Source organism: Copadichromis virginalis, linkage group LG7, assembly GCF_057382275.1.
Source record: "Copadichromis virginalis isolate Kocher_CV1m ecotype Utaka linkage group LG7, C_Virginalis_male_GT1.1, whole genome shotgun sequence".
NCBI classification, from domain to species: domain Eukaryota; kingdom Metazoa; phylum Chordata; class Actinopteri; order Cichliformes; family Cichlidae; genus Copadichromis; species Copadichromis virginalis.
Window position 1 is genome coordinate 64,539,354 of NC_140624.1, and position 14,959 is coordinate 64,554,312.

The 14,959-nt window shown below is 38.6% G+C and overlaps 1 protein-coding gene across 2 annotated transcripts in view; it reads left to right on the forward strand.

Annotated features, from left to right (window-relative positions):
• The window catches only part of LOC146706548 (TBC1 domain family member 2B), a 60,522-nt gene extending 45,816 nt beyond the window's left edge, over positions 1-14,706 (forward strand). Inside the window, exons 14-15 of one of the 2 annotated variants that reach the window (XM_085464739.1) lie at positions 11-295; positions 14,269-14,706. In XM_085464739.1, the coding sequence (XP_085320865.1) occupies positions 11-295; positions 14,269-14,335 (352 nt within the window). In that variant the 3' untranslated portion in view covers positions 14,336-14,706. The remainder of the gene's footprint in view (positions 1-10; positions 296-14,268) is intronic. The other variant, XM_085464740.1, reaches the window with a different exon arrangement.
• The last annotated feature ends 253 nt before the right edge of the window (positions 14,707-14,959 follow it).

Sequence of the window (14,959 nt, forward strand, 5' to 3'; positions counted from 1 at the left end):
TGTATTTCAGGTCAGAGCAAACTTTAAAGAGGTCAGGTACAGGACCTGTTTGCAAGGTGGTTCACGGTCGGAGCAATCACAGCAGAGTCAAGTCTTTCCGTCTTCTTCGAAGCGTCAAGAGCCCAGTTAAGCAGGCCCCTCCCCCCTCTTCCTCCTCTGTTCCCGCTTCATCCTCCACTGTTCCCGCTTCATCCTCCACTCTTCCATCTACCCATAGTCCACCTTCTACTCTTCAGCCCTCCAGTGTTCCTAAAAGTGGGGAGCAGAACGACTCGCCCAGGACAGCTCTCATCAAGTAAGATCCACAAATTCATTTTTCACCTTCAAATGCCATCAGACTTGCCATACCTCCTGCAGTGGAAAAATTAAGAACTTTATTCCCCAGAGTTATACAAGCTCATTTGATATCACAGAATATTAGATTCTTGAAAGTGTTAAGTGTTGTGGGTGTTTAGTTGTACACAGCCTGAGAGCATAAAATTAATTTCATTAAAAGACTAATTTGACATTGTCATTAAATCTCCTTCCACCCAGATTGAATTATTTATCCTCCAGTGACCTCAAATAAATGTGCTGCATGCTAATGTGTTCTCTGAATGAGTCCCACGTTACAAAGATATGAAAAGCTGAAAGCACTGTGAGGTTTATAGCATATCATTGTGACTTTTGTATAAACACCTATGTTTTTCTTAGTTAAAAGTGGCTTAACCCAGTTTGAAACAACTTGTACAGTTATTATTTTGATTAATCCACACTGAATAATTTCAACACTAACAACTTAATTTGGGGGAAAAAATGTTAGTACGGGATCTAGACAGACGTGGATTTTTAAAGGTAAACTAAAATGGCCAGGCTTGATTGTTTTCAGTCGTATGAATGTATTCAAAAAGATACAAAAGAGCTAAAAACTTACTACATTTAAAATTTGACAATGTTCCATAAATGGTTTCACTTACTGTGGATTTGCTGGATCGTAACGAGTACGTTGGGACAACCTTACTGCTAATTAACAGGCTGTAACCTGCCCAATAAACTCTTTTATGGGCTGATAACGGATATGGAATAAGGCTGGAGACGAGCTTAAAATTAGTTTGGTAAGCAGAGCGTACCACATCACATAACATATCAGGTTTCACAGTATCAAATGAGCCGCTTGTAATTCTGTAATAATGTGGTTGGAGGAAGTGTACTTATTTTACAGGCAGTGACAGCTGCCACAGAAACCAATTTCTTTTTCAGCTTTTGTTAAACAGAAAATTCCAAAGTTGACTGGAAGCCAGATTAATGTTAATTTCCATGCACTGCCATCCTCTACACCCTCCAAGATTCCAAAAACAAGGCCAAGACACATTGAATGAATCTAAACAGTAACAAAATATTAGATCCCAGCTTAGTGCATACAGATCTACACTTCTTAATTTACTATATAGTATAATTTTACTATCTTTCATAAAAAATTAGTCTAAAGGTACACACTTGTGGTTTGGCTGGCTCTTACACTGAATGTTTATGAAGTAATGTCTCCCAAACCCAGCTGTATAATCAATATCAAGAGAGTCAAAGGTTTGAAGAAGTACAAAGCCATTTTTCTTCCTATTTCTATACCTGCCATTCAATAAAATTTCAACTAGTGATGCAAATTATGATAATCAATGTAGAGCAGCCACTTAAATATTCATGAATTGTAATAATATACCATTTTGAGGTACTTCAAGGAGAAATTCAGACACAAGTGCCACAAGTAAAGGTAATACTGCTACGAGTTACAAGAAAGTGAAAGAGAATATTGGCTCACTCCTGCTGCCCACCATTACACTGACATTTAGATGTGTTTCACTGGACTAACATGTAAAGATTGTATTAACAACTATATCTGAGAGCACAGTGGCGTTGAATATCATGATATTAGCATGAAAAGCTGTGCAGCACTAATAAGACCCTGTATCCACCTCTGCCTTATGATTGTTAGCTTGTTTATACTTTATGATATTATGTTGTTGCAGTGAATGTTATATTTATACTTTACAGACTTTTTCAATGATATATGAAATCCATTAACCTTTCACTGTGTGCACTTTTCTAGAAACAGGTGGTATGTGGAAATGGCACCAGACTTACTCACCATACAAAAACATTCATTATTCATTTGCTTGGTTGAAGTGCAACTTTTTAATCTTTCATCCTATTAATATTTATGGGACAGGAGTGGTTAATAATACACCACTGATGTTTCTTTGCTGTCATGAATGTTTAATACTATAAATTGTCATATTTTAGCCTCAGAAACACACAAACGTCCGGCTGCCATGTTCCACAAACCTAAAGCTAGATTTCCCAGTGATTATAATCCTTATTAGTATGTACTGTTTCATGCTGTAAACACCAGTGTGTTTATGGTGGGTCTAATGGTTTTATAAGATATGTTGTATGCGAGTGACAGACTACGAGAAAGTGTTGACCCCCTCCTTCCCTCGTTGTGATGCATTGTTTTCCAGTGTTTTCCAGTAGGTCAGGGTGGGGACACATAGCACTAAAATAGAACAGTACTTTCCTGTTGAGTTGGTTACGCACAATGCAGGTTTTGTACATCGTGTCCCTCCCAATAATCAAAGGAATCCACGTGGTTAAATTACTTTCTTTAATAAGTTAATTACCATTAGGAATTTTATATTAATTGACAGCTTAGTGACAAATTGAGGAATGAGCAGTTGAAAGTGTGGGAAACAAGGCAATAGGATTGGTATGTGCAGGAAGATGAGCTAAGCTGTCCTGTATTCAGTGCATCAGTGATGGACACTATCTGCCTGCCAGAGGCCCTGACACTCCCAACCTGAAATTACTTTTCCCCTTTTCATAACTTCCATCATGCAGCTCACATCAGGGAATGATTTCTTTTTTTCTTTTTTTTAGATATAACCAAACCAAAGATGTGAAGCTCATATTAAACTTGGCCAGAATTTCTAAACAGCTTCTTTATGTTGGTAAAAGCAGGCAGGCACACAAAAACACAGAAGCCTCGCCCACATGCTGATTAAATCTAATTGGCTGCCCCTCATAAAAGAAGAAGAAAAAAGGGTTAAAGGGTATGTGAACAGGGATGACTTAAAAGCCCCTTTAATTTAAATAACAATAATTTTGGACTTTGAAAGCCATTGGATAAAAGAAGGGACTTGTGCCTATATTTTCTATTTTGATGCCATATTGTGAAATACAACATTAAATACCGCACACTATAACCTATAAAAAGTATAAATAATTTTTTAATCGGGGGTTTGTGCTTTGCTAGCTGTATTGCCTTAGGAATAACATTTTTGCAGTTATTTTCTTTAAAAAAGAAGGAAAGGGCTTTCTAACATTTTGTTCCATTCATAGTCACCAGATGGTGATTGACTGGGGCGACTATTGCTTGAACCATAATAAGAGCAATGATGGTAATGGATTGTCATGACATTTGATGAATGTTTCATTTAAAATGACTTTGTAATTTCTTTGTGGTGATCTCTTGACTCTTCACACCATCATCAGTACAAAATTGAAAATTACAGTTATGACAATAATTGATAAATTGACCATAGTTAGCAAATAATAGCATGCTAGTCCTTTAAATCAGAGGTCCTCGAAAATTTGATGACTGCATACAAACTTACCCTGATGTCATGGCTGCAAAATGAGTGCACACATAAAACACATGTTTGCTCACAGGATGATTGTTTCCAGTATTGGTTATTAGTTGTGTACTGATTGTTCCTTCTTTTAAACAGTAAGTGAGGTGGCATTTTTTTCTTTGACCCAGCAGTATTGGTTAATGTTAGGAATGCTTTAATCAAAGCGACACAATTGCTAGAGCTCAAAACTTGAAGCTGAAGAAAAAGGGCTGGAATTCCTTTTGGGGTTTTTAATGGGGGGTTAAGTTAAATTTGTTTATACGATGCCTTGCCAGGACAGATGTTTTCTGTTTTAGAAATTGCTTTGAATTCAGCTTTGGTCTGTACTTAACACTCTTCTAAAAACCACTAGATCTTGGCCTGCTCACAGAACTTCCCATACTCCTGTGCATCCTCCTGTCTCTCCGTCCATCTGCTCTTTTCTGTCATGTGATCATGTGAGAAACACAAGATAGACACACTAGGAGACAAGAAAACATGTTTTTCTCTCAAGTGTCATAAAACCAATTATTACTGACACGGTGCCAAGTAACTAGTTCAACCAGTATTTTGTCTGCAGTAGAGACAGACACACAAACACTCTTCTTTGTGCTTGAAGTACACATTTGCATTAGGTACAGTGTGTTCTACAGTGTATATTGTTTATTATGAATATTGTTTTTATTGTAAATTTTCAAGGTAGGTTTTTTGTTTTGTTTTTTTCCTTAGAGCAAACATATGTGAGCTGACATTTACTAAGAAACACACATTGTGTCTCTCGGCCATCTCTTCACAGAAACTGGGCGTGTTAGTTTCTTTAATTAAATCCAACTGCAGCCAGGTTCACTTTCAAAGTCTGCTAAAGGATTTCTTTTTAATCGTTTGTATTACTTTATAATAACACAGATATCGTTGTATTCACGACAAATAATGGCATGTATTTTGATTTCACCTTCACTGACTAGTTTACTAAGAAGTGCTGGCTTTATATCAAGGCTACAGATGTCTTATAAATCTACTGAAGTGTGTGTCTCTGTAGGCAACAATACAGAGTCACACAGTAAAGCGGTCCTCATGTGTTGAAGGCTGTAATAAAAGTTCACACACATTATTGCAGCAGAACATATGTGACTCTGCAGCGTGGCAGAAGTGTACAAGCCAGCTCTGTGTGTGTGTGTGTGTGTGTGTGTGTGTGTCATCTGATCCTCATCTAGGACATATATGCAGCAGCGTAGGAGCCACTACACATGGTACTCACCTCATCTTCTCCCCTCAGGGAAATGTGTTATATACACGTTTTACATATGTGTGCCTTTGAGTCGTACATGCTCCATATAATGAAATGTGGTGTAAAAGGAAAACAAAAACCTTTATATGCATGAAAAAGTCAAGCGCTTGCATGGATGTACTAGATTCACACGCACACCACCTTTACCATTGCAGGACTCTAGAGTGCGACCAATTTGGTCGCAAATGCGACCAAATTTTTCAGTGGTGCGACTAAAAATAAATATTTGGTCGCACCTGTGCGACCAACTGTTCCGGTAACAAAAAAAAAATCTCTGTAACTCTCCGTGTGGTCAACAACAGACACACATTATGCCCCTATCGTGGACTAAACCAATCAGAGATAGTCAGGGGCGGGACCTCTCTGATTGGCCGTGGTCCAGTTGAAAGTGCAGGTGGAAGAGAGAGGTGAGTAGCTTGAATAAAGCGATATCAATTCATTAACGGATTCCACACAAAGACCTAAACACGGAGCGGACCCAACACATCAGAATCAGCTTCGTCTTTCTCGGCTTTCTCACCCGACGGCCTGAACACGGACACACTGTCGGAGCTTAGCGATTCTTCGGGTCCACGCTGTGTTTACGTCTTTTTGCGCTGATTCTGAGCTGCAGGTTTTGCCTCTCTCCAACCAAAATTCACCGAGCCTGCAGCAAAAGAAGCAGCAAACTGCACTTCACATTTGATCAATGTCGTCATGAATTCCCTCTGACTTTTGCTGTTTTGCTTCCACCACGATAAAAATCACACTTCCTGCACAGCTTCCCGTCTCAAATCTGTTTTCTGCATTATTCATTCGCTTATTACCCACCAGTCTAGCGTTGTTTACAGCGCTTTTTCTTTTTTCACTTAAATGACCTCGGACAAGAAAGCCTAATTTCTGCTGTTCAATACTGAAGAAATTTAAATTTCTTAAAATTATGCAAAATTGCAGAATATTTTTAAGGTTATCTGCTATAAAAAGCCAGACCAGGAAAATCTCCTTCATGTTTTCCTGTGTTTTATTCTCAGTTACTTTCACACAAAGGCATCTGCTGTGATTTTCACAATTCTGATGAAGTCTCATGTGTATCAGTACTGATAAATGATCAGAATTATAATATTTCTGACTGTCTGAGGCTAAATTGAATCAAATCAGGACTTTGAGAACCGGAATTGAATGGATTATAGAAATCAGTGATGATACTCAGCCCTAGTGAGCAGCCTAGGCCTGAGAGAAGTGGATGAACACATTATATGCTGCAGTAAATGCACTGCCCAAGTGTCCCCTCTCCCCACGGCCTTTCAGCAGCAGACAGCAGCAAACAGGTCGTCAGAGGAGGCCAAGATGATGATTAAGTTTTTAACATTTTCTACAATATTGACAAAGCACTTTAAGCACAAGTTTGTTAGTTAATAATTTAGAAATTAATATTGTCTGTATGGACTTCCCCCCCCAAAGAAAGTGCACATGTAAAACTGCGGTGTTAAGCGATGCGGTTGAAAAATTTGAGTGCGCCTAACTTTTGTGCCGGTACGCCTAAATTTTTAAAGTTAGGCGTACCGGTGCGCCCATGTCAAAAAGTTAGTCTAGAGCCCTGCATTGTTAAGATGCAGGTGTAGCAGTGTTATGTAACAGGGTAGTGAGGATACAGGATGAATGAGTGGTCAATCACAAGGAAGAAAGGGACAGTGGGAACATTACTGCAGTGTGAGGTGCTTTGGCCAATCACGTGAGACCTTCATCCCCTGAACACTACCAGTAAAGTATGGATTCTGTCACTGGATAGTTTGTTACTTTATAGGATAACGTATTGAGCACATTTAGTCTTTTTTATAATATCTTAAAGCCTTTTTTACTCTGTGTAGTCACAATCTTAAAACATGAAACAACAAAAATCCCAGAAATGATAAACTGATGACCGTACATTCACTAAACTTCACATAAGATCTAGTGTGAAGTGTACTTGTGATTAGCTTTTTATGTTTAGTGCCGATTGTTCTCGGTGCTTATGACGCACTGTTTGACTGAGTCTTATACGAAAGCTCCTTCTGTTAGTAAGAATATTAAAGTTTATACCAAATGAATATGTCCACACTATAAAGACAATGCACAGCCATAGCAAACACAGCACTGAAAATGTACACTAATGTAAGCAGTGAAAGTCTGCTAAAGCTTTTCAGCTAAGCAGCGGTTTTACTTTTCATTTTACTTACCTGTGTGCTACTTTGCCATCTAGTTTACTACTAAAAAAAAACTGCCAGTGAAGCAAGCTTCTACTTGGCTAACCTTTTTTTGCAGTAATAACCATCATCACTCACTAGTTTGGTTTTGTGTTTTTGTTTTTAATAAGAAAGAAAGAGAGAAATAGAAATTCACACCAAACAAGACCTGAATTTGATAAAAATTTAAAATTTTATAGTAAAAACCACTATTACAGTCTAATATCAGCATCTGTCCTTTTTGTGTCTTATTACCTTCTCCTTTCCTCGTAGCAAATTTATGTATTTTCATTTGTATATAACTATATCTCTCTCACTGCCTCTGGCAGTTTAAAAATATTAAAAGACTGTAGTATTTAGTACACGCTGTTCCTAAACCCAGTTATGTAATGCGACAGCCAAAAGCAATGTGCCTCTAAAAAGTTTCAAGTCTGGTCTCAACTTGCCTGTCGCTCCTGTGACAAGTCGCTAATCCTCTCATGCTCAGCTGTTGTTAAACATGACAGGTTCAATTGATCATGACAGGCTATACTGTGTCATCATTACTGCTGTTTTCCATGTTTTTATTTATTCATTCATTCATTCAGTTTTCAGCTAAGTGCTGTTCCCTTGATACAGTACACCACTCTACTCTTAATCATTCATGACATCATTCCAGATTTCCCAGCGATGCCCGGCTGTCGTTTGTGTGTTTAAACTGGCCTCAACTACTGCAGAGATATGAGCTTATGCACCTGGCTGTACCTGTGTGAATTTTAAGGTCACACATGCATAAAAACATAGCAAAAAGAAAAAAACAGCAGGAGTTGCACTGATATCCCACGCAGTGATTATGGCTTGATCATACATACCTTATATAACACCCACTCTACTTGGCATGTCATCCCTGAAGCCTGGGAGGCTTTAATGACAAAGTAAAAGGTGATTTTTGGCTGTTTTGGAACTGACGAATGTTGGCGTACTGTTACTTCTGCTATTACTACTTCTATTTACCATATCACCAGAGTCGATTTTCCATGTTGACAGTATTATAAGGGCTAACCTTTGCACTGTCAGGGGTCAGCCTCAAGGCAGCAGGATGGCATACTGTAAATAAATGGCACCACTGGCCCACACCTTGCTATGTATCTAGAAAAGCAAACAAAAGCTAACAGGTACAAATGTAAAAGTGAGTGAGCCATGAATGGACTACACCTCACTGTTTTTGTAAGGGTTGAATGAAAAGGATACCCCCTCCCACCCCCAAATGGAAGTAATAAATTGGATTAAGCATAAATTTCTCTGTTAGGTACACACTCGTCGTCCGGTTTAACAAAGAAAAATGTCATTTTGTTACTGAAAAATGGAAAAGGCAGCAATGTTGAGATTTCAACCAGAAATATGTCATAGGTTGTTGTTTATCTGCAAGCATAATGAAAGGCTTTGGTTTGAATGATAGTTACAGCAATGAATGGAACAGGTTAAAGTCGCTGACTGTCACACTAAGACCTTTGTGATTGCCAGTAAAAGAACAGCCTGGATAAAAGAGCTGTGCAATCTGTAATTCCTCTGGTCAACAGCCAACGGGGGTATTTTGTGCAAAGATATTAATTCAAGATTTTAGGAGGCTTTATGTCTGAGACTCATTGTGATTTAATCACCAGATTCAAGAACCAGTTGACCCAGCAAAGACCTTCATTTATCTGATCATTTCCTGGGAAAAGAAAAATGGGCAGCATGATATAATCAGCAGGCATATATATATCTGATACTTGTTTAAGTTTTATGTGTTTAAAGATATTTGTGGTACACAGTTTGAAGCTGGAATAATGAGCATGTGTAACTGCAGTAATATTCCTGAAAATTCCTCCCACTATGCATAAAATTAGTCCCAGCATAAGAATTAAAGGATATCTGGATTAGTTTATCACTTGATGATATTTCTCAATACTTTTTTCCAATTTCATTTTATTGTATTTATTTATTTTAAAGTGAAATAAAACTAATTTTTTTTTTTTTTTTTTTTTAAAGTGTTTGGGGAAAATGAGGTGGTCTGTGCTTACTCTGATCGGCATCTTACTTGTCTTAAATAAACTGTCATGCTCGAGTTCTTTAACTTCCCAGAGCTTCCTATTACCCGTAGCCTAGATTGTATCTGATGTCTGCTGTCTTGAGTATAAACACCTGCTGAGGACAGGATGAGGGAGCTGTAAAGGTTGATGTATGACTGAGGTCTTTGTTTCTGCTTGTCAAATGCAGAACTTGCCACTGACGTGTTAAAATGGAGTATTGTATGTTGGTTAATAAAGAAGAGAGGCCACACAGGAAATCTCTGACAAAACATCACAAAGATACAGCCATAGTGAGTTTTCTCGACACTTGAGTAAGAGTCAGATATTCTGTTTGTAAACCCCCCAGTACAACTGGCCTACTCTTCTTTATCCTCTCGCTTGCATTTATCACAGGTGTGTGATTTCAGTCCCGTCCTTGCACTATTTTTTTTTTTTTCCTTCAGATGGTGAAGATGTGATGAATTTCTCTTTATAAATGTTTTTTAAACCACCAGCTTCCTCTGTGCTGTGCGAAAATGTTGTCATGCTAACATGCCACTTCAAACCGTGAATACCTACTCGTTAAACATCAGAATTTTGCAGTTGACATTTAGTGAGTGTAGATGCACAGAGCATGTGCGCCACCTGTAAAGAGAAAAAAAAACTTGTAGATCTGTTTAAACGTTTTTGCTCTTGCTAGTCGGTGCCAAAAATACTATTTGAATAAAGCTAAACAACTTGATTCTACTAATATAGAACAGCAGTTACCTGTTAGTTCAGATATGTTATAATGCCACCTGTTAGATTTTTTTCTATGTAATAGGAAGTGGGGTTTTTTTTTGGGGGGGGGGGGTTTAAGAAGGTGAAAATTAAGATAAATGGCATCTGTGCAAAACCAACACGGTTCTGCAACACTTTAATGTAGAAAATGAGCTGTTGTATGTGAACTGTGTCAGTGTAAAGTAGCATATAATCATTTGATGGATGAAATGCATAACCACATTCTGCACAGGCTTCTGAAGGCTGCTGTTCTCGCACTCCTGCTGTTAGCCACAGTCAACAAACTAGTACGATGTTGTGTGTGTGTGTGTGTGTGTGTGTGTGTGTGTGTGCGTGCAGGTTAAAGAAAAATAGTAATATTAACTCAACTTAAATTTAATGCGCTTGTACCTGGGGACCCGTAAGTGCAACAGTGCCCATTTCCACAGTGGTTCTCCAAGTGTATCACTGGTGTCAGGTGTCACAGACGCATCATGTACTAAGAAGCCAGTTAAAGCAGGAAGCACAGAGTACCTGAGCCCAGCTTGTGGGTCTTGCTGAGTCACGGCAAAGGAAATGGTTTTACTGGTGCAGCACTGTACCACAGTTTCTCTCGCTCTCCCTCTCTCTCTCTCTCTCCCCCCCCCCCCTCTCTTTCTCCCTCTCTCTCTCTCTCTCTCTCTCTCTCTCTCTCTCTCTCTCTCTCTCTCTTTGTCTCCTTACAGTTTAATTGAATTTAAATTATGCATGGTGTGTCTGCTAGAGGAGAGTGAGAATAGTAACAGAGTAAGAATGACTTTTCTTTTCATGCCTGTATGTGCCGTCCATATCTGTGTTTGTATACATTACTGTATATTCATCAGTTTATTTTGTAACTTTCCCCGATTACTTTTGTGCACACAGCCTCTAGAGCCTAAAAGCAACCTGAGCTCAGTTTAGCTGACTGATGTTACCCAGCTCATCATTCCCCATTACTGCGCCACACACACAATAGGCTTTACATGATTTATTGTATGAGTGTCTGTGTGAGACGGAGCTTGACACAAGTATGTCACAACCATCTTAGTGTATTTTTAAAAAATAAATAAATTTTTAAAAAAAATCCATCTCTCTGTAGTGTGGTCCCAACCTGATACCCACACTAAATGTTCTAGTAGTGCCATGAAGCTCCTCGTGAGTGCAAACAGCATTAACGCAGCAGTTTTTGTTTGACACGACGGTGAAATATGTTAAAATGTGTCAGTGACAAACAGTCTGACAGTTACAGACTGTCAGACTGTAACATGTCAAGAGAGCTCATTGTGCTCACTTTTTGTTAGATATGTTTGGATAAATGTATTGCATATAGAGCTGATGCTTTCACCTCTCGTTCCCTTAACAGAACAAATCAATGTGTCCCTTGTGTATTGATTTAGGGGTCAGAACAATACAGCTCAAATGAAAACCCTGTGACGGGCCCGTATAAAAGCTGTGCACAAATGATTGCCCACAAATCTCAGTGAGCTAAAGCAGTGTGCATTTAGGCAAGAAAACGTTCTCTTAATTAAATATTCTCTATGCACCTTGTGAATTGAACCATGCGTGCAACAATGTCAGATTACAGGCAACTTTATACTTTTTGTTGTTGGGTTTTTTGCTTGTTTGGTTTTTTTTTTTTGGGGGGGGGTGTTCGTTATTATTTGGTTGTGGTGTTTTTTACATTTATGTGGTCTGGGGGAGGGGTAACTTGAGTGTGGTCAATGTAATGGCAGGCAGGAACGAGCAAACTGAATGGTGACTCAATGTAACTTATAGTTATAGCATGTTCATAACATATTTCATACCGTGTACATATTACATACCGTAATAGACCCATTCTGTAGTATACTTACATATCTATATTATTGCTAATATATATTGTAATATATCTATCATGGCTAAAGCACTTCTGGATGGATGCAAACTGCATTTCGTTGCCCTGTACCTGTGACATGTGCAATGACAATAAAGTTTAATTCTATTCTATTCTATGTGGGTTGTTGCATGGAGAAAGGGTTTTCACAAGTTTAGGTTTCCACCTTGAATGAAGGGAGCACACCCATATGCGCAGGCATGTAGACTGTCCAGCTGCACACACAACAAAAAAATCATTAGCCATGCAAGTCCAGATCTAGCAATTGTTCAACAGTGTTGTTTAATAGTGCTTGTGCGTGTGCATTATTCTCCAAATGGTCATTTCTTGTTTTTGTTTGAGCCATGTGTTTTCATTTCTTGTGCCATTCAGCTGTCTCTGGAGGGGGGGGGGTTTCTTATAGGATTTCTTTGCCTATATAAAGTAATTATTTGAGTTCATTTAAAGGCTGAGCACTGAATACTGTGGGGTTGCTCCATGGGGTTGTGCTGCTTAGTGAAACATTTAAATGGTTATAAAGACCACCTTGGCCATATGCTTGTATAGTATGGGACCAGGTCAAGGAGCACCATTACCATAGTGTCAATTCTTCCACTGAATTACCTCCACTGGCTTGTATAGTAAGACAGCCAGACTGAGGGCTGGTCACAGTGAATGGCTGTTTTGCATCAGGTTGGGTCTGTCTCCAACCACATGCAGCTAAAGCCACCATAGCTAACCTGCTCAGTCTAATCACTTCTCACACACTGACAGAAACACACAATCAAGCCAAACAGCACTGAGTCAATCAAACACAGAGTTGAGAAAAGGCATATTCCCACAGACAAACTTTCATATCTCTTCCAGCCACAAGTCCTCCTTCACATCATCACAGCACAGTCAGACATTTTAATCCAAGAAACTCAATTGCTGTTTATTTCATGTGGAGTTGATGCAGGCTGGGTTATTATTGGCTGGCAAAGGAGAGTGAAACGGCCTTGACGGTAAAGACGGGGTCTCACTGTGCAGTGAAGCATAGCTAGAATTTTCGATAATACTTTGTGTCACAGGCAATGCATCTTTTTTAATTTTGTTCAAAGGCTGTGTATCTATGAAGTGTTTTTGTGTCAAATATTTAAAGTCCTTAGAAACAGAAACAATGAAAAATAAAGGAAGGACAGATGGCATCCGAAATATTCAGAGCGCTGCTCTGTTTGGATCCAAACACGCTTTGTATGCATAACCTCTTTCAGGATGTTTGTACAATATTTGATTCCACGTTGCTGGTTTTCGCCTGACGGATTCTCTTAGATAAGCTGCTGGGTGGGGACAATTGTTTGTGGTTTATTTGGACCCAAGAACATTTTCTACGTCTGTTGGCTTTGGCAGATGAGCTAAATGTCATTTGAGCTCCTGAGAGTGATCATCTGTGGTGCAATTTAAGAGGAGCTGTGGTATGGATGGGATGGGATCATTTCAAATAAATGCCAGAAACCATAATTAATAACTGAATAAACCCACAGAATTGGTTCTGATATCCAGGAAATAAAATGAAATCGTTTTATATTAGTTCACTAAATGAACCAAACTAAATATGTGAAGTCGATCGGGTTAAACTGCTGCATCTGGGTGTAGCAGTCAGATCCCAGAACATAATTATAACTCACCAGTGTTGTTTGTGTCTGCTGCCATGTCACTTATTAGTCTGGAAGCTTGGGTATTAAAAAACTGTTCCCATGAAATGAAACCTGTCCTACAGTAAATGTTCAAGATGGAAAACGGCATTAATTGAAAATCACGTTATTGGATTCTGCTTAGATGATAAAGCTTAAGATCTCTTGCAGTGTGTAGGTTTTGTAGACACGCATGTGATGAAGCAACATGTAGGCATTCTGCCAAAACAAGCTTACAGCTGTGTGTTTGTATTCTCATGATGCTAACTAATGCTAAAGCTAGAGAACCAACCCAAGTTATGATATAAGAATAATGTAACAAAGCAAACATTTCTTCTTGTATATTAAAAAGTAGATGTCCCATTTTCATTGTCATTATTGGTTGCTCACCTCTGGAAAAGGCTGTGTCACACCTTTATTATGTTCTCTTTGAACATTTAGCACAGGATTGATTGGACACATTAGACGATTGTCGAGTAAACGTTATTCTAGGATTCTATGATGCCAGTGTTTGGCTGATCCCTAGTATTTATGGCAGAGTGACAAATTCACTATCTTTACACACTGAACGTACTTGACATTTAAATGTGTACGATAATGAGAAATGTTAGTAGAGAGATGTTTGGCTCAAAAACTGCAGCACTTCTGTATCACAGTGCCATCAAGCCCTTGGATCTGTGTTTTTTTTTTTTTTTCTTTCTTTTTGTTTAGATAACTTGCTAGGATTTGTCATTTAATGTAATCTCCACTTTTTGTTTTCCCCTAAAGTTGAATATTTCTTCACATTTATTTCTGTCTTTCAGGGAGTTGTCATCCAGACAGCAGAACAGCTTCCCGTTCAGGAAGGCCAAAGAGTCTAAGCTGATCTGACACTGAAGGAAGAAGAAAAGATGTGATGGAACAAGGGAGGAATACAGTGCTTAAACCTTACTATGTAGTTTGGTTTGGGATCTGGAATAGTTGGTAAAGGATGTGTGATTAAGTTGCACCTCAAACACACCCAGATCATCTGAGGTCAATCTGATTTTATAGTTTGTGCTGAGCTGTATAGCCAATCTCAGATCAGCCGCAGTGTGAAACCTGCTAACTGTTTTATGTAGTTTGATTGTGTAACTGAAATTTTATTGTGTGCTTATTTTCTGTCTACTGGTGCAATGTATTTCTTCTAGTTGAATCATAAATGCTTAACACTGACATTTTATTCCCTTTAGCAGCTGACACTAATAAATTATGATATTGTTTTTGAAAGTGACACGTTATTTATTTAGGAGCATGCCCAAACTGCACTCTGCGTTGGTTGTGCCAGTTTTTCATCAGACTATCAAAACCACCGTCTTACTATGTAATTATTTTGAACCAGTATTGGAACTCTTATCAGTCACACCCAGAAAGTGTCACCAGTGCTCAGTCTTTGATGTTTGTGTTCACTGCATTTAAATTGAGTGCAAAAAGCTTTGGAAATTGGGTCAGTTTGACTGGTTATTGGTGCAGTTG